Below are 22,709 nucleotides of genomic sequence, written 5' to 3'. Positions count from 1 at the left end.
TATAGTTTCTTTTTTTTTCCTCCCTCTCCTTTCTCTGTTTTCTCTTTCGTTTCTCCTCCGCTCACTGCAGTCGGTTCTGGGGTTGGAGTGCAGACGGGCTGTCGAAGCACCCCCCTCCCCTTTCTCAGCCTAACTCCATCCCCACTGCTCCTTCCCACAAGACTTTCAGACGCTCTTACTCTCCCAGGTAACAAGCTACCTGTTAAACCAACTTGTCTGAGGTGTCACAGTATTATTTACCTTTCACACAACGGAATTTGTTCCAGGGGGGGTGCRAGATGTCCAGAGTGGCTGGTTGGAGAAGGCACTGGGTTGACTGTTGGGATTGCAGAGGATAGATGGCTGGCAGCTGTTGGCTCTGTTGGGAAGATGTGGCATGGAGGCAGAAAAACTCCAAGTAAACCTTTTCAGATTATTTTTCCTTGCCATATTTTGTGAACAGGTGCAAGTTTCGCAGTTGGATTCCAATGCAGAACACATTTGAGCACTTCCTGCGGGTGCTGGTTGTGTTAGGCTGGTGTGAGCAAGGTCTTTCAGCTTAAACACACTATGTAAGCTGCACATGAGTGCATTCAAATTGCTTGTATAAATGAGTTTCTAGTAACTTTATATACTTGTAATTAATATCCTTGGAAAGCTGAGATGAAACTTGCATACATGACTTTACCTGCTGCTTCCATAATATGATTGTGAAACACCATGGAAAAYTGCAATATCAAAATTAAAATGGTGATATTAAGTGCCCTGCCACAAAAGCTTTGAGAGTTATTTACTGTTGATTCTGAAATCTCTTCCTCCCTCTTTGGCCCCATGTTTTGTTCCTGTGTGTATATGGGGCTTTAATCACTAGACTAGATTAAATCTGTGTGCTATTTTTAATCAAAAAACTTCTGACTTCAAATTTAATTCATCAGCCCCATCCCCGAGTTGGCTTCCTTGGGTTTTGTATGTTTATACCTTGCCAGCAGTGTCTCCATGCATATGCTTTATTCTGACTTGCATGTGGCTGTTGCCTGCAGAAGGACTGCACTGCCTTTCCTCAAAGCAAGGATGCTGAAACAAAGCAAAACAAGTGGTTCTTCGAGGGCTTAAAATCCGAGAGCCTGTGACATTTCCAGAGACATCTGTGCACAAGTACAGGTGGAAATATTAAACTTGTATTCTGACATCTTGCTGAGAAATCCATGGAAATTTTTTTGATAAACTACTAGATATTTTTTCCTCCTTTCATTAATCCACCTTGAAGTTTGGAATTACTTGATGCGTATCCCAGCCCTGAGCCTGAAAGCAGAATTACTGTGTACTGCTTGAGGATGCTGAAACTGTTGATCACTTGCACATAGTTTGGGTTTGAAAGTCTATAATAGTTTAAGGAAATGAAATGCAWTTTTTTCTGACCAGTAAATTGCAAAATTATAGTTTGATGAACTTGTGGAGAGCTATATTATTTAAGTGCAATGTAAGATGGAAAATAATGCTGTGACATCACTAAAAGCTGCTCATCTCTACTCACTTCTTCTCCATCCTGTGACTCTCCTGGTTTTCTGCATGGATCATCATTTTCTTTTTTTCTTTTGTGAATATTCCCCCCTGGAAGGTGGGTGTAGCTCCATTGTATTTTTTCCTCTTCCTCCCCTGCCATCATGTTGTCTATGAAGTATTTTAGCACACGTACTGGCAGTAGCTGTGTGTATTTACATGTAAAAMTTTATTTTATATAAAATATAACCACAATGGGATCACTTACACAGGCTTCTTGACATACAAGACCCATAGATTCCTTAGGTTTTTATTAAATTTTGGCTTTGTGCTTTGGAAAACAAAGATTTGGTCACGTGCCCCTGCAGTTTGGTGGTTCTTTGTTCAGAACTTGCCTTAGTCCTGTAGCATGGCAGGGTCTGTACTTTGACCTCTGTTTTGGGAGCAGCGTAAAGGCAAAATCTGCCCCCGAAGAAGGCGGTGAGTATTGCAGAACGCTGTCAGTATTCCTGCAGCTCTTTATCAGTTTTGCCGTGGCTTTCCTTGGATGACCTTCGGTAAGCTGCTTCATCTCCTGGGATAGGTGTGCAGTTAAAAAAATCACACACTTSTAGACTGACTATTTCATTGCTTAAATTTTGAATGAAGAGCCTGTTGAAATCTTTGAATTAAACGTATGTGATCTCAGTGTTTCCAAGATGACATAAAGCAAAAGTTGTCCCATTCATRCTTGATATTTAACAAGGAAACTAAAAACCGCCTTTGTTTTTCTCAGGCTGGAAAGCAGTCACAGTGCATCAGTGTCACTCAGTTGCCTGAAAGGCGCTRAATATTCTGACTTGTGCAGATTTATAAACAACTCTTCTTTCTTGGTCTTGTTCAAGTGGTTTCTTTTTCTTCCCAACTAGGCCCTGCCTGGGACTTGTTCTCTGGTTTCTTTGCCAGAATACAGTGTGCTGATGCTTGCGTGTTTGAAGAGCAAGCGTCTTGCTTGGAAGCCAGGGTTAAGGCTATTTCCAGTATGTGTTAATCCCAGCAGAATCAGGCAGCAAGAGTCTTATCCTTTATCTGAAGTTGTTGGGTCCAGAAAAGATCATGGTTCTAGRTAATGAATTAGCTACCTCTGGTTCTACTGAAAATAATATCAGTGTACTCAGGATTGAAAACATATTTTCTCTTCTTGATTCCTTGACACATCCACCTCATAGGGAATCTTTCCTTTGTGGAAAATGAACAGAGCTTTTTGTCAGAGCTATCGTCTTCCAAGCCCATCCCGTCATCCTTCCCAAACTGTTAAGAAATGGTAATTCACCCCTGTAGGGAGCCACTTCTTGCCATTTATTGACAAACAACATGATGTAAATGTCTTAAATTCCTTTGGTTTAATTGCTTTTGGCTCTCTTAAAGATCCTAGGCTCCCCAGAGAAATTGTTCTCAGTCACTGGGTCTCTTCATAACAATCYGTCGTGGAAAACTGCCTTAGTCATGCAACCTTAACTTGTATACAGCAGGCCTGCCAATAATGCCTTTTATTTTCTACGAGTGTGTTGGAGTTTATCTTCCTAGTCACCTCTTTTCTATCATCTGATCTTACATTCCCCTCCCCCCCCCTTTTTTTTTGTGGAATTTCATTTTGGATAACTCACTAAGGAAGCCCAAAACACGAGTGCCTCTACATTGCCGAGGAATTTCTAACCATCTGGCTGCAAGAAAGATTCGTGTGAGATTTCCCAAACTTCGGTGCAATACTAAAATGCTTCTATTATCAAGGCATCATGCGAGTTGTTCTGTTTTTCCTGTTCTGTGAATGAAAACTGGATTAAGTTAGATTGAGCTTTATGTCAAGATACATTTATCTTTCCATCTAGATCTCGCATGATCTGTTGAATCTGTAGAATATATTTGACACATTATGAAACTAGAAGCTAAATTTCATTGATTTTATTTCTACCAGYTGTTGCAACTCTTCGAGTTCAAATTCATTTATGTATTTATATACTTAGATGTATATACATACATATACACACACATATATTTGTATATGTACTTTTTCCTTTTCAATAATACCATGCTGAGCATAGGTTTCCAGTGTACAGAAGCTAAGACACTTGCTACTGTGGAATATGACAAATCCCAGGCCTGATTTCCCCTCACTGACAGCAGTATAACTGCACTGATTTTAGTGGAGCTTCTCCTAGATTTACTCTGAGCTGAGTAGAGATTCAGACCTGAAGTCTGCTTGGATTCCATCCATACGTTGTAACAAGTCACCATTGGAAATGGTTCGCCAAATCATCTGTTTCCAACTTGGCATTGTCTTTGTTGAAAGTTAGGAGTTGTTTCCAATTTCATCTGTAACATTTCATATGCGTTTGGTCTTTAGTATGCTGGATTATGACACGGAGAACCTAAATTCTGATGAAATCTACAGCTCTCTTCGTGGAGTCACAGAAGCAATTGAAAAATTTAGTTTCCGTAGTCAAGAGGACCTGAATGAGCCAATCAAACGGGATGGGAAGAAAGACTGTGATATTGTAAGTATTTGATTAATGTCTGGGGAGAGGTGAAATTTCAAAGCACTGCTTTTAAATCTGCCTTTGATTTGTTAATTAATGTCCTAAGTCCAAATACTCATTGTTGTGCTTTTCATTCTCTTGCAAATGCCTTTTGCTTGTTGGTTACTTGCTTAACTCTGAATTACTGGGTCCCAGATCTGTAGTCTCCTGCTCACCTGGAACTCTGTTTGATTTCCTGTGAAATGTGCTCTGAATGAGAGTCTCCCGTATGGAGAAATCAGTGTTAATGTTCCTCGGTCTCCGTGTTGCTCAGTGATGGCTTTTTCATAGAATGGATGTAGTCAGATCTGTAATGGGAAAGGTTATTAAAATGCAMATCTGGTTTACACTGCATGCTTGTAGCTCATACGTAGGAGGCCCACTTTGAGAGCCTGACTGTTTTGGTACTTCGTGCTTTGTGAGTGGTCACAGTTATCTGCCATGGGAGATGCCATTTCTTTTAATGAAATATGTGAACCTCAGAATTTACAAGGATCAGGAGAATATTGTTTCTTGTCTCCTGCCTGGACAAACACAAGTTTATGTTAGCAGATTAATTTGTCCTTCAAAGCTACAAGATCTTTAATGGTCCAAGATGACTTTGGGCTTCGGTTTGCCAGCCTGCTTTAGCAGTGCAGATGTGAGGTTTTGTGAAAGACTTACTGCTTTTTTTCCCTTTCCCTTTAAAAGAAGCCTCCTTTCACCTACTGCTCTGGCAATTTCCTTAGTTCCTTATTCCTGTGGTAATTTCTGGTCTTGTCCTGGAGCTAATTTACAACTTGTGACACCCTGTGCAATTTCATAATACTCAATTTAGGAATCTTGTGTTGTCGTGTTGTCCCTAAGCTTGTGTAAGATATTTTTTTGAAACTGTAGTGTTTATGTGAGTCAGGGAAAGAAGTAATTAGGTATATGTAAAGGATTTTAGGCAAAATTCAGTTGTTAATGGGAGGATGGACTTCTAAATGTTAGAACTCCCACTAAGTTGAAATAATCTCCTGCCTTTTCTGTCTGCTTGCATCTCCAGGTGTCTCGAGACGGTGGCCTCGCGGTGCCTTCTGGTGACGTCCGCGGCAGCAGTGATGTTGTGGAAGGGGGAAGGATGGCCCTAGATAACAAAACCTCYCTTCTTAATACTCAGCCTCCCCGCGCATTTTCAGGGCCCCGTGCTCGAGAGTACAACCCCTACCCCTATTCCGACACGATTAATACTTACGACAAGACTGCCCTGAAGGAAGCGGTGTTTGATGACGACATGGATCAGCTTCGGGATGGTTGGTATCTCCAGCTTGTAGAACTGCAGGCGGCTTGTTCTGCTCTGTGTGTGTTTGCGTACGTGCGGCGCTCTTGGTCTGCGTAAGGAGACGCTGGGTTGTGCCCTGCACCTGAGACAGGGCTCGGCACCAAAYGCTCTGTGTTCTCGTGCGACAGCTGAACCTGATACGGGACTATTGAGAAGATGTTTTACTGCAATATGTGTGCTTTGGCATAAAATTTTTATCAGACTGCTCAAAGCTTTAAGAGTTTAAATTAAATGAGTCTTCAGGGACTCTGTTTTGTAGACCTTATCTTCTTTAAGACTGTAACCACTTGCTTGGTCCATAACTTCAGTGTTTCGCTGTATGGAAATGATGCTGCATCTTCACTCTATTCCTACTGATGTAGGAATACTGTAGTAAGGGTCATACTTTGGGTGTGTAAGTCTAGGATAAATTCTGGCAATTCTCATCTTAGAAGAATTAGTTTTTGGAATTGGATGAAATTCAATCATCGTTTCTTCCTGGTTCGTTAGAAGCCATGTAGATTCATGAGCTGTGAGATGAACTTGGGTGAAATTGTGAACTAGTCAGATCCTCTTTCTTGCTTGATTGAAGCCACCTGGGATTTGCTGCCTTTTGGAGGTGGGGGGCCAGGGCTGATGTTACATGCACTTTGTTCTGTACAGAGTTAGTAATCTTGCTGTCTTTGATCTTTCCCTCATTTCCCCAAATGACTTGGTGTTGTTTGCCCTAGAAGTACCCATTGACCATTCTGATTTGGTGGCTGATCTTCTGAAAGAGCTGTCTAACCACAACGAGCGGGTGGAGGAGCGGAAAGGAGCCCTCCTGGAACTGCTGAAGATCACGCGTGAGGATAATCTTGGAGTCTGGGAGGAACATTTCAAAACCATTCTGCTTTTGTTGCTGGAAACACTTGGAGACAAAGATGTGAGATGTAGACTTTTGTCTTGACTGTCCATTGCTTCATTTGGGGTGACAGTTTCTCCACATTAAATCTGTTGTGTTTGTATTGCTTGTGACTACCTCAGCATTTCATCAGTGCTCTTGCGCTGCTCCAGTTTTCTCGGGGAGGTTGTTGACTCCGCTTTCATTGTCAGCGTCAAATGATGAATTTCAGRCTCCTCTGAAGTGCACTATTTTTTTTTCTTCTCCCTCCTGATACTTTAATAACAAGTAGTTATGAAATTGAGCTCAAATGAGAAAGGAAATCTTGGAAATTGGTATTAGTTGACCAAAGTAGGAATTGACAGGCTAAGCTTTTGCTTTGGCTTGTCGGGCTGCTGCTTCAGCCTGCAGCACAGTGACATTCACCAAGACTGAGCACCCTCTCTGTTCCTTCAAGTGACAGTCATGCTGTATCTGAATGTTTAGCTCATTTAGGTTTAAAAGCACTCACAGGTGTTTTTCTTTGGATCCTAAATCAGCTGTGTGCTGCTTACACTCCTTGTGAAGCATATKGCAGTCTTGAAAACGTGTGTTTAATTCTGGGATAGTGTAGGTGGGTCAGTCACTGTTGTAGTGTAAGCATGAGCTGCTGTAGTGTCCTATATGTATATTACAGTGTCATCATAGATGTACAAAAAGATATGGTGGCTTTAAGTAGAAATGAAAGGCTCAGTATAGAGGAAGAGAAGTATTCCTCTGTTGAAATAATAGAGGATATTTGGAATGGCCCCAATCCAAAACCCTTACCATAACAGTTATAAAAATGAAGCARGTGCTGTAAATACCTTCTGCTAATGATCTTTTGATATGAAGGATTAACACTCAGCTCAGAGCGACTACAATGACTGACTGTTCTTGAAAATAATTTCCATAAGGCTTACAGGAACATCCGTATGTGAGAAGCAGTTTTGACTCTTGCACAGTTGGAGCTCAGTTTGATGGCTGCAAAACTAAACAAAAGAAGAAAGAGCAAAACAAATAAAATCTGAGCTTCTTTGTACATTCATGTAATGCAGGCATGCTACTTGTACTTCATTATCAAAAAAAAAAAAAAATAAAAAAAAAAAAAAAAAAAAAAAAAAAAAGAATGAAAAGAAAAAAAATCCTGATCTGATTTTTTTCTATATCTGTGAGGATAGTCATTTTATGTGAATTTCTGTGCAGTAGATGCCAGGGAGACCAACTCAGTTTTCAGTGCATCGATTACTCTGCTGTACCAACTCTAGCAGAATAATGTAGGACTTCTAGTGAGGCAGAGAGTCATCAGAATTTACTTCAAACTAGAATTTTGAGAAATGGTATCTAATGTGGCTTTCTCTTGACACAGCATTCAATAAGAGCCCTGGCACTGAGGGTCCTGAGGGAGATCTTACGGAATCAGCCAGCCAGGTTCAAGAACTATGCTGAGTTGACCATCATGAAAACCCTGGAAGCGCATAAGGATTCCCACAAGGAGGTGAGTGAACCTTGCAGTGTTACTACTGAGAAAGCAGCAAGGACCTACCAAAGAAATGGGAGGTTTAATGAGTAAATACGTTGACCGGTCCTCACAGCAGAACAGTTTAGCATGAAAGTCTTCCCAAGTCTGCAGGGACAAGAGTTGTGCTTGCTGGAGAAAGAAATTTTGAGACTGAAACAACTCTGGGTGCATTAAGAGCCATCTAAGGTTATAGGCTGTCTTTATTTATCAATTCGTGATGTTTCGTTTATTTGGGAATAGGATGAGGCCCAGGAATATGTGCATGTTTAAGTTTGTGGAGGACATTGTGGAATATAATGCCTGCATCTCTACAAGCAAGGGAATGCTGGTGAACACCAAACTAGTATACAAGTCAAACTGAGAAAAGAGAAGGATGAAGTAGGACCATGCTGGAGAACTGGTGGATAGCAACAAAAAATGGACAAAAAAGGCATTCTGCTGAGAAGAGGAAAATTGGGCAGAAAGGGAGAGGCAAAGGGAAGAATGTCTTGCTTTTTGTGCTGTAAAAGAATTTAACCTTGTAAAATCCAAATGAAGCTATTTGAGTGCAGTAAAATAGAAAGAAAAGGACATCATAATTACTKTTGAAGTTGCAGACAACTTTGTAGATTGGCTTCCAACCTAGATAATTTCTTCTACCTTCTGCATGTTGCAAGTTTGAACTGGATCCCAGGAAGTGGGGTGTGAATTCCTGTATATTTCTGTGATGGCTTTTTTTACCAAAATCTTTCCTTTGAAATCTAAGATGCTTAAGTCTTCTCTGCAAAGGGAAAAGGCCTTGTACTTAAATGGCAATTTTAGGCATTTCTGGTTAGCTTTTTCCATTAAAAAGATTGCTGTAGTCCAACTGCCCTTGAGTGCTGCATAACTGACAAAGCTGCATTGGTGGTGCATAGCAGTAGTATTTTAAAAAATAAAAATAACAACTAAAACACCAACAGGGAAGAAAGAACGGAACAGGATGGATATCCCTAAAATGCAAAGGTGGAAAACATTTAAGCCTTCAGTTTTTGAGGACTGGCCTACTCTGTCTACCCTTCTTTCTCAGCTTCAGAGATTTTGCACTCCTGTCACTCTCAGTTCAGGGTAATAAGATGCAGTTGTAAATTGATTTCCTGATAAAGCAGTCAGACAAAACATTATGTTCTGAAGGAGTGCCTTTTATTGGCAGGTTTTCCTGGTTGCATTCTTCTCAGCTCACCTTGACTTAATGCCCTTTTTATTTATTTATTTTTCTGAAAGTTCTCCAGGTTCTCCAGAGCTGCCTTTTCTAACAGCCTTTTGAGCTTATCACCAACTTTGGTTTTAATCCTCCTCAGAGCTCAGATTCCTCATATGTGACAGATTTTTACAGAAATTAATTAAGTGTAAGGCTGAAACATGACATTCACTGCCCTTTATGCCACCCCTTGCTCCTTCCCGGCTGTGTTCTTCATGCCCAGGGTATGGAAAGGATCTTCAGGTTTTGCAAGCGAAATTCSTGCCTAGGAGAAGCAGCAATGAGTAAGGTATTATTGCAACACAGACAGCAAAAGCCAAGCTAGGAGTGAAGATAYATGTAGGATTTGTTTTGTTATACAAGGGAAAATCTGAGCACTTTTCCTCTCAGCATATAGCTACTATTGTCTATCACATGCATTTGATACATGAGGCTGCACAAGTGTACAGAAATTTACTGATAGGAGAATGTRAGTTGCATCTTTTTTGCTTTTACCCAAGTTTCTCCTTCAGCTTAGGGATTGCTGATTGTGTTAAGTTGTTGTTCCTGTTTTTTGATGACTGTTGGCCCAYGGAGGAGTACTGTAAAGTGACCAAGCAAAGAGGAAAGAGTTGGAAAGGTATAGAATTGTTAATCTTGTGCACTGTCTCCAAGAAGTCAGCAAAATAAAAAGAGGCAGTTTGTTGGGAATGAAAAAGAGGGTTCATATATGTTCCCCAGTTCTGATATGTTGTTCAAGAAGGCCTGGAAGGGCTAAATAACACATTAGGACCAACATAGAGCTCACTCTTCCATTTGATTGCCAGTGTATGGTTAAAGATTCAGTCTGAAATAGGAAAGAATTTTTATTCTCTTCCTGGTTCCAGACAGTATAACTAAAGGCATCAAAAACAGTATCAGCATAGTTGAACATCTCTGGATGCCTGGGTAATTGGGTGGGTGGTTGTGCATGTTTGCTTGGTTTTTACATGCAGAGTTAGGTCTTTGCACAACTAGATCTTTGCCACTGCCAGAGCTCTTCCTGTCTTCCATTCCTGAGGACGAGGCTCCGGAGCAGCCCAGGCAGCACTGCTCTGCTCCTTGCTCTTCCCACGCTGTGGGACAGGAAACCCTGGCAAAGGGAGCTGGGTGGCAGTGACGRGTCACACCTTGCTGTGGGTGCAGATGCAGGAGGATGACAGAGCCTAGACCTCAGCCTTGGTCTCGCAGTTAACATAACACTGGGCCACAGCTGGAAGCCTTCACCGTGGGATCCACGTTTCATTTACTTGTTTCTCCCCCCTAATATCAGCCTGTATTTATGCTATTTGTAGTGTAACAGCCTATTCAACGCTGTTGATTTAATGAAGGGATGTGAAGAGTCAAGCCTGTTTCAGTCGTAATTGTAAATATTTATGGGGGTTGACGTGTAAAGGCTTTTCACTTACTTTTGGAGCGTTAGAACGTAATTGAAGTTGTAGATGATATTAAATCTTGCTGATTTTTATCACTCTTTGTTTGCAATTATTTGGAAGAGAACCATCCTTCTGTTACCAATTAGTTAATATTAAACTTATTTGTTCCAGTAGAGTTACTCACTCATAACTAAGGAGAGATGCTGTCTGCTGACCCAATACTATTGACATGACATTGCTGCAGATGCATACCAGCAAAATGAGTGTGAGCTTTTTAATGAGTAGCAAAACAGAAATAGTTATCTTGGAAAAATGTCACAAAACATCTTTACCAGTGAAAATTGGAGGATAGCTAATTTTCTAATTCTGTTTTTCTTTGCAGCTAAGTCTATGAATGTGTTTGAGTATTTTCCTTGTTTAAGGAGTGCGTATTACGTCATGACTTAATAAAAGATGAAAATTATATATTTATTCAGAGATCTTATAAGCATGATTGGAATAGATCAWTCCCTCTATAAGAGGATGAATAAGAACAAATTACAGCTATTCATTAACTGTAAATAAGTAAATAACGTGGAGGTGCTTTAGACTGGCTGCTGGCACTAATAAGATAAAATGCCCTCCAGTGAGGTGCCTGTTCTTGTAAAGTGCAGCTGATTTAAAAAGAAGCTCTAAATGATCTGTTTTTTAATTGATATTTAGTACACACTGGAAGCTGTCAAGTACTGTAGCTTGGCAGCTGTTGGTGTTTACTTGTCTTTTATATAATTCTTGACATGTTTGAATTGTTTAGTACACAGGAAAACAATCTGAGTTAATCTCCTTTGAATCCTTTATAGAAGTCATATTGTTTTTCATCTGCTTAGCACTCCCCATTGCTCTGAGTCTACTTCCTGCTCAGAAACCCAATTCTTAGTTGTTTGTTCCCGCCTGGATCAGGCCATAAATGCTTCGGGGATGGGAGCTTGTCTGCCTGCCTCGCTGGGATAAACCTCCATCCCCTCCAGCTTAATTATACAGGTTTAAAGTAACCACCTCTAGATGGCAAAAGCTGGCTCAGAAATATAACTGGGTGCCTTGTAAGCCCTGGAGCAAAACCCTTGTTGTTTTGCTCAGTAAACTTCACTGGCATTCTGMATGTTTCACAATCAAGTACAGAGCCTCCAAGTTTTTAATGTTCTTTTTTTACACTGCTAAATTTCCTCCAGCTTTCTGGAGGGACGGTGCAATTAGCAACTGAGGCAGAGAATTACACCTTCCAGTCCTGTATAAACTCCCCAGGACATACAGACACTGCACTGCTAAGATCCAAACACCAGTGACCGTGTCCTGTGCAGTCGGTGAAGCTTGGATATTCTGTCTTAGATCRTAGAGTCCTTAAGGTTGGAAGGCACCTTTGGTTGGAAGGGAGAGAGCCTCTAGTCCAGCCTCCTGCACACACAGGGTCACCTAGAGCACGTGGCACAGGGCTGTGTAATATCCCCAGAGAAGGAGACTCCACAGCCTCCCTGGGCAGCCTGTTCCAGGGCTCTGTCACCCTCTGTTGAGAAATTTTTCCTTAAGTTCCCATGGAGCTTTTGGTGCTTCAGTTTGTGACTGTTTCCTCTAATTCTCTTGGTGGCCACCACTGAAAAGAGGCCGGTCCCATGCTCGTCACTGCCTCTATCGAGCTATTTATGTACATATATATGTTGGACATGTAGGCTTTCTACCTGCTCTATATTTCTCTGGATCCATGCAGATGAAAATGAGTTGTTTCTCAAAGCAAATGGGGAGGATGCTCACTGGAAAGGTTTAATGTGTGGCAGAGCTCTTTCAAGGAACTCAGCTTATGTTGTGCCAGCAGAAGTCAGGCTGAATCTGGTCTCTAGAATGTAGCATAAGGTAAGCATGCAGAAAGGAGAAAAACCTGCTGCTTTAAAGTGAAATGCTATCTCATAGATCTGCATTCCTGGACTACCTGCCCTTTGAATGGCATCAAACTATCCAGTTYATACCATGGCTTGCTGCAAGCTTTTACGTTTGTGGCAGACCCTATGCATAGCCTATAGTGTCATTGTTTTTAAAACCCTGCATGCTGCCTCCAGTCTTGCAGATCCACCCTTTCGAGCCTCCTCCTCCTAGATGTCATCATTGCTTGACGACTCTGTTGTTTTCTGTGCTATTTTTGATCCATTTAGTATCTGTGTTGTCTTGTGACAATCCCCAGTCTGAACACGCAGTAAAGAGCAAACCCCTTTTTCTGGAATTTAAAGGGTGCCATTTCATAGCCAGCAACTCCTGTGGTGTCTGCAGTTGGTTTGAGCTGAATGGGGCCATTCCTGTTGCTTCCTGGTGTGTATCTGTAGATCTCCCCTCCGAAGATAGGAGGGAGGAAGAACTTTTACTTGATGCTGTTTGCTCATTTCTCCTGCTTTGGAGATTGTTGATGATTTGATTCAWCTGATCAGGTCAAATTCCTGATTTAAGAAAGGATTTTTTGCCATTGCATGTATGCTCAGCAAGACATAAGTGTTGTTCCTCACAGCAAGGTATCTTCACTAAGCTGGGCTGTAATTGCATACCCAGTTGCCAAATGACCCGGCAGTTTGTCTCCTGATAACACACTTCCCGCTCTGCGGGAACACTGATCCCTCTGGCACTGCTGGCGAGTGTGACAGAGAGCAGCACGTAAGTACTCGGAGCTCTTTTCTCCCTCATGGGTGCCAAGTCTGGGTGGCAAAGTGCTTTGTTCTCCCAAAGTCAGAAGGAAAAACGTTCTGGACACAGCTGTTAGTGGAAATGCAGAGCGGCTGCGTTTCAGCTCTCTGTGCTAGTGGAGGCACACGAGGGCAGAGCTGGTCCCGTTGGCTTCAGCTGCTGCTCCTGCCCCAGCCCGTCCTCCCTGCTGTCCCCCGTGGATCCTTTCCAGCGGAGCAGGGAGCCGGTTACCTGCGGAGCCTCCGGTTCGAGCAAACGTGTAAGCACATGCCTGAACCCCATTGACGTCAGCAAGACTAAGCATGTTGTTAAATATATGCTTAAGGGGCTTGCTGAAGTGTGGGTTATATGGAGATGCTGTCTGCCAGATGTGCKCTCACAAGATTTGGAAATCGCCCTAGTGTTGTCACATTTACAAGTAAGTACCAGCAGGAAGCCTACTGGACATGTAGTGCATTGAGAAGACATGTGTTTCCTGGTGAAGTGAGCTAAGAACTCAACTGCCCCACAAATGCAGCCAGATCCTTGCTGGAAAGAGGCAGGTTTGGGGAAAGCAGGACTTGCATGGGCACAAGGAGCGGTATAACAGACTTTTGAAGGTTTCCTAATGCACTTGCCTCATACCTGCAACAAATGTTCATGCAAATCTGTAATGCAAATGGGATATAGGGCTAAAGCCCAGCTAGGATTGCTTGTTGACACTTTCAGCTATGCTAAATTGGCAGGTGTGTATTTGAGATCAGAATCTGTTCTGAAGAGCATGCTAAAATGCTGAGACTTCCTTATTGAGCAGTGTATCAGGAGGATTTAAAAAATGTCTAGTATTACGTTGTGATATATGTTCAAGCTTTTCTTAGGATGTCTGAAAACATAAACAGTATTTGGAATGGTAGCGAAGCAGAATCACAAGTGGCCTGTATCCAAATAGTTATATTTTTGTTTCATTTTTTAWTTTGAAATAACTTTCCCGTGAACTACAAGTTTTCTGGAGCCTCTTGTAATTCCATTACATTGTTTTGAAGAAAGCTTGATGGTAGCGGTCTTTCAGCACTGGGAAAGGGGATGTCAAAAGCTGCTGTGCCAAGTAAATTCCTTTAAAAGAAACCTCCTCAGATTCAATAGAGACCTCCTGGGATGTCCTGACTTTATCCATGCCAACAATTCAATGCCCTGGTACCAAACTATGGCATTAGATTTCCTTAAGTACTTGGAAGTTTCCCTCTTTCGCAGAAAATCACACATTATTTCCTCTTAAGCTCATACTGGCTAATCTGTAAAAATGTTAACTTTTATGGTTCTTGTGTGAAATTGAAGAGGAACTAGCAAAGAGACAGCTGGAAGAGGCAAAACGAGTGTTCTGTACTGATTCACAGATCTCTCAAGATGATATATTTTGAATACTGACTGTCTAGTGGGTTGTGTTTTTTTTTAATTTACTTTTTGGGAAGAAGTCTTTAGCACTGGACTAATTGCCAAGAAAACTGAGGTAGCTGGTGCAGTTGACAGCTTTTTTCCTGTACAAAGGACACTGCTGCAGAAATTCTCCAGGTTTCTTGGCTCTGCTTCACAGTCCTGCCTGTACCCTGCCCACATGCAGTGGTCCTGCTGCATGAGGTGTCAGGGGCAGCGTTCAGTGTCAGGTTTGCTTTAGCAGATTCTGGGTGAGCTTTGTTATTTCTCTGGTGTTCAAGGATGTTGCCGCTGCACCTGTGTCAGGCCACCGTTGACACGAGTGAAAGATTCTTGTGTGGTAGTCACAATGAACTGTGGACATGGGTAGGGCCCACTGCATAGGTAGAGACACCCTCTTCTGCTGGAGCAGTAGTCTCAGCTGGCAGCTCTTCACCGTGTCTATCTGCAGATCTGTTGGGTGCTTCTCCCCTGCCCCTATAGATTTGGATAGATTTCCTAGTGCTGGATTCAAAGTATTCCTTACCACTGTCTTCTTGGAATKAATATATTTCTGGAGGCAAAGGGCATGAATTCTCCGAGTTGATTTCTTCTCAATAGAGCYGCCTGTGGATCCACTACTGAACATCCTGATATTTCCTGGCAGTCCTTCCTAGTTTGCCTGTGAACTCATTAATGTAAGGTTTTGTTCTGCTTTCATTCCAGGTGGTCAGAGCTGCTGAGGAAGCTGCTTCTACCCTGGCCAGTTCGATCCACCCGGAGCAGTGCATCAAAGTGCTTTGCCCCATCATTCAAACTGCAGATTACCCAATTAATTTAGCTGCCATCAAAATGCAGACAAAAGTCATCGAGAGGATTTCTAAGGAATCATTGCATCAGCTCCTTCCTGATATTATTCCTGGATTGTTGCAGGTACAGAAGCCCATGTCCCACAAGCTCCCAAGCACAAAGCATATTTTGTCCTCTGTAATATAAGCTGTGTAACCTGAGAAAATGAGGGACCCTTTGGGGTCAGATTCTAGTAAATTAAAGTTTTAATCCCTTTGAGTTTTTAATATCTTTGACCTTTTGATGTTGTTTTAATATATTGAGGAGGACAGGAAAACTCAGATTCCTGTGTTTGTGTGTTGCACAGTTAAATGCCTTGGCCTGGCTCCTTAAGGAGTCAGTAGCAGCCATGCAATAAACTCACTGAGTGGCAATTAGCCACCTCTTGTGCAATGGCAGCACATCCCGAGCAGCACATCTTGCAGTCTGCCTTCCTTCTGCTGAGCTGTTCTTCATTTTGATGGTATTTTGCATTTGAATCCCAGCAGGCTGGATAAGTCCTCCTCCTCCTCTGAAATCAGGGGACCGAATTTCTGACTTGCATTCAGCCTCTTTCACAACCCTCCCCAGCTGGGTGGGGAGCTTTATTTTCGCCAGTGCAAAGGCTCGGCTGGCACTGTGAGCGCAGCGCTCCGTGCTCGCTGTGCTGCGGTTGGGTTCTGTGCCCCTGCACAGGCAGCTGGCAGCGTCTGGGCTGGAAGAAGGCTAGAAGCAAGATGGAAATTAGGCAGCAGCAAGAAGAGAGGAGAAGGAATATGTGTGTGTGTTAGTTTATTGGGGAGGGAATATGACAGGAACAAGTAGGTTTGAAGAGGGTGGCATGTTTGATGGGTAGGGCTTCACTGGAGAACTGGGATAAAGAAACCGCTTTATAGGAAGCATAACAAGCTGGAGGACCAGAGCAGAAAGTCAGAAATTCCTCTTGTGCGTCCCAGCATTTTTTTCCAACTTTGTAATGTCAGCTCTTGCAATTCWGTTTTTAAATCCCAGCATCTGGGGATCAGGCAATTCTGCATTGATCTTCACTTTCATTGTTGAAAGGCTTTAGCTGTACTTCTGGGGAATTAGATCTGGACCATCTCAGTGTTCCAGAAAGGTTCTGGAGCAGCAAGCCTTGGAGAAGAGCACAGTTGTATTCATTTTATTAAATTGCTTCTCTAAAGGCCTGTTTTGGAGGCTAGTTTCTGACTTCTCAGAGTTGCTGCTGATTGCTTCCATTACTTAGAAAATCCTGGTGATTACGTGAATCTTCTACTGCTGTTGGTAACGTGCTTCAGGCTGTAAGATTGCAGAGCAAAACCACGTGTGTAGTTTGCCTTGGCCAGCGAGCACTGGAGTGGTATGGAAGGTGAGAAGTGTCAGCTAGTGGTAGCGTTTCCCCCTATATCCTCTTCTGTTTCCATGTCTACATCTCGTGCAGGTGAAGGCAAACCCAGTCCCAGTTTTTCCGCGGTGGYTGCAGTGCTGGCTGTGGCAGTGACGGCCCTTGGGGCCTGCGCAGGCTGCGGTGCCGCCCGCACCTCCTGCCCCGCAGGCCCCGCTCGCTGAGCAGGAAGCGCCGCGGCCCTGGGGCAGGCGAGAGGAGGCCGGGCTGTGTTACCCAGGCCTCGAGTGCAGCACGAGGGCAGGGAGCGGGCTCGGGGTGGCCTGCGCTAGGGCTGTGCTGGTGTGCAGGTGCTGCAGAAAGAATGAGAAGCCCCAACGCCCTGTGCTGTGTTGACCAGGGTTTCTCATGACAGGGGCCATTGTTTCCAGGGCTGCCTGCAGAAATGCGTGGGTGCAATTGGCAGTGTATAATGGATGGTCCCTGATGGTCCCAGCCTCTCCTGCCCAAAAGCCAGGCCCTGAGGATGCAGCAGAGCTGGGAGTCCCATGGGGCACAGTAGAGGAATGGAGCTATCGAGCGCGCTGGGTGCCTGTGTGGCAGAAGTCACCTCCTGCAGTGGGGAAGAGTTGTCCTGTCCTGCGTGCAACGCAGAGGAGCCGCGACGCCACGCGGCGCCGTCAGGCCACGCTGGGAGGCTGCGGCAGCGCCTCTGACTCAGCCTCGTGCCTGTGGCCGGAGGGGCAGCGAAGGCTCCCTTGGCCTCGGGCAACTTGTTTGTCCCACGCCCCTCTGACTGACGCATGTGGGAAGCTCTCGATCTTTTCCAAATGGCACTGGAGCCTTTCGCCGCTCGCGCTCTGCTGTCTCCCACCGGCATGGGGAAGCAGCGGGAGTTGCTTAACAGGAGACAGAGTCAAGCAGGCCCTGGCACGATGGAGCCCTGCTTTAGCCTTAGGCAAGCATCGGGTGACCGCYGTGGAGCCCGCCTTGCCTCTGCACAGAGTGACGCCCCATGGTGAGCCCTGGCCGTCTCACTGGGACCCACATCCCCAGGGCTTCACCCCGCACCCAAGGAAGCGGCATTCCGCAAGCCGGAGCCCTTGGGGGATTTCCCATGGGATGGCGCCTTGCGAGACATCACTGCCCGAGCACGGAAACGGTGTCGTGGGCTGTCGAGCGCCCTGGGGGCTGCTCTGCTGAGCTCTCCCTGGTGGCTGGCACACACCCCCTGCGGCCTTCCACGCTCTTTCCCGTGGTTGTTGCTGCCCCATAGGTAATCGGGGCAGTCTGTGGCTGCAGAAGTTTATAGTGGACCAACACACATGCACAGCACTGCTATGTAGTGCTTATGCATGGCCGTAAAAGGCTAAAAATCTGTTATAATGATGACTTTTTGTTATTTCTTATGCTATTTCATAACTTGCTATTATCATGCTATACCGTCCAAGGCGCACATTGCACTCACAAGCCAAACTTTTAGCTGTATGTGCTGAGAGAACTAGCCATTAGGTCCTTTTGCTATGAAATTATTCTCCATCTGTAGCTTTGCTCTCAGGAGTGGTCAGCTTCCAACATGTGAGTTGGCTTCCACTGAGTTGTATTTGGGTCAGGAAAGACTCTTTCCTGAAGACAAGCTGAGAGCAGTGGGAAGTATCACCTGGGCATGAAGCAAGAAACATCAGTAGGGCTGTTGTAGGCCTTTAAGGAGTGGATAACCTGCTGGATCATCCTGCTGCTTTTCAGCTTTCAAAGGGCTACATGTTTGTTCAAAATAATTTGTTCAGCAGACTTTCCCTGAAGTCCTGCTCATCCAGTTGTCTGAACTGGATGCAGGAATGTATGTATTTGATGGAGTCCTAAGCTTCACTAGCTTGTGTTGTGACCCTGTGTTCCTGTCTAATGATATAAATAATGTCACTAACTTGAACAAATGGGATGTATATGGCTCTTACATTAAACACATCCTTTCTGGTGTTCCGATATATTTTGTTAGTTCCCTGGCTGCACTTGCAAAATATTCAGCAGCTCATTGGTATATTGTTTTGGAAGGCCATTGGCAAGCACTGTCTGATTTGTGGCTTCTTTTCTTGTTTTCCAGGGTTACGATAATACGGAGAGCAGTGTCCGTAAAGCTAGTGTATTTTGCCTGGTGGCAATTTATTCGGTAATTGGAGAAGAACTGAAACCTCATCTCGCACAACTCACGGGAAGCAAGGTATAAGAGTAACACSTCTAGTATTTTGACAGCAGCCAGCTGAACAGCTAGCAGCAAGAGCAGGGGCTTCGCTGTGGCTCTGGGTCAAGTTCCCTGCACTCAGTTAAATCTTAATGAGTTAGCCTAGCTCACACTGCTGAACGCCCCTGGAGCAGCTCAGCACTTGCTCTGTAGCGCGAGCATTTGAAACCCCATGGAGTGGAGTGGGTGCTGAGGGCGTTCAGGGATCAGTTTCATGACTTATTTAATCCTGTGTAATGCAAGCTGCCACCAGCAAGGCAGTCCCTCGCTGTTCCCATTCCAGCCGGGTCTACCTTGCTGCTTCTGTGCATCCAGAGGGGACGACGCAGTGAACGATTGAAACTGTATATTAATATAGACATCATTTTCGGGTTTCTTTTCTGATGCAAAGCTACAAAGTTCATCTGATGCCTGGAGAGCAGGAATGAATGGCTGGCCCTTCCCTTCCAGTAACAGGCCATGATTAGGGCTCATAGAAATGCAGGGAAAACCACTCTAGCTCAAATGGCCCTCCGAGGGCTGTTGTGTCCATCAGTCAGGACAGCAGGAAAACTCAATTTCTGAGCTGATGCTGCAAGTGAAATCAAGTCCTTAAATCACGTCTATCCTTCAGACAGGAACTGGGATGTTGCTTTGAAGCTGGTGGTGTTTCATTGCTCGTTAAAACTGTTCAAAACTGTCACTAGATACTTTTTTTCTCCTGTTTGGAGTATTAAGGCTGAGGCTTTTTCTGCAAATCTAAGATGATTTCTGCATTGCTGTCTCTGAAATAGATCTCTGCATGGTGGTGGTAGTTACTTAATTCAGAGCTATTTTCTTATTTCAAAATGAGTTAATTTATTTTGCAGGTAGGAAGTGTGGTTTGGGTTAAAAGAGAATCTGAGACCCAGCACACTTGGATTTTTATTTCTAAATAGAGTTGTCTTGTCTCTAAACAAAATACTTCAATTTCCTTCTGGGGAGAAAAAAAGAAAAAAGCTATTGACGCTGAGGTTTACTTTGTTTATAATTGAGCAGTTGGGAATCCCCATGCTAAAGTGTTATAGTAACTGTATTATCCCAGCATCTGTGTGCCACRGACTTGCTGTGCTGCCCAACTAGCTTTAAACATGTGAGCAAGTCCTCTCAGTTTATGCAGACCGCCTGCATGTTTAAAGTTAAATCTGTGCATGAGTCACAGCAGGATCCGGAGTGAAGGTGGTAAGGCAGAAAAAAAGCTTATGGAAAGGAAGTATATTGTCATAACAGCTTCACTAGATTTACCAAGTTAGTGAAGACTTTTTAAGATGTTTGTTTTCTGTGATATATTTAAAGGAACAAAACCTGTCCCACTGGGCTCTCCAAGCACAAAGAATTAAGAGTGCTTCCTAGAAAGGTCCTTGGTTCTMAGATTGTCGATGTATGACCAGGATTAATGTCTATGTGCAGCCCCACTGACCTCTGTGGGAATCCTGCTCATCCAAAGCAGGCTGCAGGATCACTGCTTGTGCCSTAACTGACAGCTGCTGAAATGAGGCACTTGAAATTTTTCAAATCCCATGAAATCTGACTGTAGTTTCAGTGGGACCTGGATTCTGTTCCTGTAGATTTTGAAATACTGTGCTTTGCTTCCATTTTTCATTCATAATGCCCAATGTGGTGTCAGTTCATTCAGAATGATTCTCTATGGAAAACACATTTAAGATATCCAGTCAACTCGTGATCTTCTGCTGACATCATCTGATGTTCTTTTGTCATCTCTTTCAGATGAAGCTACTAAACTTGTACATAAAGAGGGCCCAGACTACCAATAGCAACAGCAGTTCCTCTTCAGATGTTTCAACGCACAGTTAATGAAGATATCCGGACATGTGTAGACTTAGAAGCAATCAACGGTGCCTCTCAGAGACCTTTCTGCTACTCTAACTTCACTGGCGTGCTCCATCAGCTTAAGGAGGCCATGCAGATATTTATTGCAATCAGTATTTTAGTCCCTTAAAGCTTTTATGTAGAATCTTATCGGTATTGAATGTAAAGGAAGCAAGGTCTGTGTTGCAGTCTTCATTAAAAAAAGAAAAAAGTGAACAACAGAAAGCCATACTTAAACATATTTGTATAGCCTGCTGAAATCTCTGAAATATGTTTAGGTTAGTTTTCCAAAACTGAGTCCAACAAGGTGGACATGCGTAAAGGCCAAGCGAACCTTAGGTTAGTTCACACCCGGGTCTGGTTTCTGTGCTCTCTCCCCGTGGTTGCGGCCGCTCCGGCTGGATTCTTCTCTCCTTGCCAGTGTTGTGGTCCCCTTTTGTATGTCCTCCTTGGGGCCCGCCTAGCGTGCGGGATGCTCCATGAGGAGTTCTTTGCAGCTAGGGCTGTGGTTCCAGCCTCTGATGCTTTAATACTGAGAGATAGCAAATGAGTAATGGAAAAAAGTAGGTTCTTTTTAAACATCCGAGTTTTGTACATAGTTCTGACAGACCTCTGATGGGCTGATTTTTCTGTAACTTCTCTCCAGCCAGCTGTGCATTGTGAAACAGCTCTTGCTACTTTCATTGACTCTGTAAATACTTTCCTGCTCCCTGCCTCTTTGGCTCTTTCATACACTCAAAAGGCACGTCAGGTACCTTGTAGCTTCTCGAAGAGAGCCTGAGAGGCGGTTCCGGGACTGCTTACGGTCTCTGAGGCCTGCGATGGCACTGCAGTTTTGGGGCTGCCTTGGGCTCTGAGTGCACCCATGGGCTGGCAGTCAGAGGCAGCAGGATCGCAGGGCTGCCTTGCAAGATGAGCTGTTTTTTAGTGGTCTGTACATCAAGAGGGGCTGATCTGCTGCTCTGACCAGACTCCCTGGTGTTGGGTGGTGAAGGGTCTTGTTCATGAGCACTTCTCCTGTGCCCTGGGCAAGCTCTCCACTGCAGATGACGGAAAGGGAATCTTAAACTGGACAAAGCCCGTGGAGGTGCCCGCTGYGGGGCTGGCTGGGCCAGTGCTGGCTCCCCTCCTGTGCCTGCCGAGCCCGCAGGGCTGTCCCCTGCCTTCGGACACCCTCCCAGCCAGCCCCGTGCACGGCCCTGCGGCTGCTCAGGGCTCCAGGGCCAGTGCAGCTCCCTTGTGGGGCRCTCTGCGTCCTGCTGCTGGGTCGCTCCTTGAGGAGCCACACGAAGCTGCAATCAAAGCAGCAGCACTCGAATGTCTCAGCACCATCCTCCACCACTGGGAGACCTTCCTGTCTGCGACAGAAACCCAGAGGGAGCAGGAGGCTGCTCGTGGGGCAGCAGGTTCCAGGCCACGTCCTGGSTGATGGACAGGGCTGTTCCTGGTGCCTCAGTTGCCCTCCAGCCCCGTCCCTTTCGGGAGCCGAAGGGACCCAAGCATGGGTGCTGCAGCCACATGGCTGGGTCCCTCTTGTCCTCCCTTCCCATCGCCCTGCGCCTGGCTGGCTGCGCTCCRCCCATCCCAGCCTCCAAGGAGCAGCGCTGGGAGGTGCCACGAGGCAGCTGGGCCTCAGCTGCAGCCTGGAGCTTATCAGCCCTTGCCCTGCCACTGAGAGCAGCAGAGGCCGCGTCCCTCAGGATGTGCCCAGGCTGGTGCCTGCTGTGGGACTAGTTGCTTCACCTTTCCTGATCAATAGTGCTATGGCAGGAGAAAGCCCCATGACCCTGGTGCATCTTTCCGCGGGCTCCGAGGCTGTTGTGGTTATATTGGCTGTTCCCTGGTCAGTGTTGCCTTTTCTGTGGACCATTCCTTTGCATCATCTTTCAGTATGCCTGTTAGAATATTCTTTTTTTTTTAATAAAATTATTTTAGTTTAACATGAATTTATTTTCCCTTTTGAGGAAATATTCAGCTGACACGTTGGCAGCAGTTAGCTGTCTTGTTT

General features: G+C 44.5%; 1 protein-coding gene across 3 annotated transcripts in view; it reads left to right on the top strand.

Annotated features, from left to right (window-relative positions):
• Window positions 1–21,793, top strand: part of CLASP1 (cytoplasmic linker associated protein 1) — a 153,167-nt gene extending 131,374 nt beyond the window's left edge. For all 3 annotated transcript variants that reach the window (XM_026054071.1, XM_026054063.1, XM_026054055.1), the window contains 7 exons: window positions 3,863–4,013; window positions 5,062–5,308; window positions 6,051–6,241; window positions 7,587–7,715; window positions 15,168–15,374; window positions 18,716–18,832; window positions 20,600–21,793. In XM_026054071.1, coding sequence (XP_025909856.1) covers window positions 3,863–4,013; window positions 5,062–5,308; window positions 6,051–6,241; window positions 7,587–7,715; window positions 15,168–15,374; window positions 18,716–18,832; window positions 20,600–20,686 — 1,129 coding nt within the window. In that variant the 3' untranslated portion in view covers window positions 20,687–21,793. The remainder of the gene's footprint in view (window positions 1–3,862; window positions 4,014–5,061; window positions 5,309–6,050; window positions 6,242–7,586; window positions 7,716–15,167; window positions 15,375–18,715; window positions 18,833–20,599) is intronic.
• The last annotated feature ends 916 nt before the right edge of the window (window positions 21,794–22,709 follow it).

The sequence above is a fragment of the Nothoprocta perdicaria genome, unplaced genomic scaffold (assembly GCF_003342845.1).
Source record: "Nothoprocta perdicaria isolate Ctin4 unplaced genomic scaffold, notPer1 scaffold_0, whole genome shotgun sequence".
NCBI classification, from domain to species: Eukaryota; Metazoa; Chordata; class Aves; order Tinamiformes; family Tinamidae; genus Nothoprocta; species Nothoprocta perdicaria.
The sequence above is the reverse complement of the archived record's forward strand: the minus strand, read 5'-3'. Positions and strand labels throughout refer to the sequence as shown.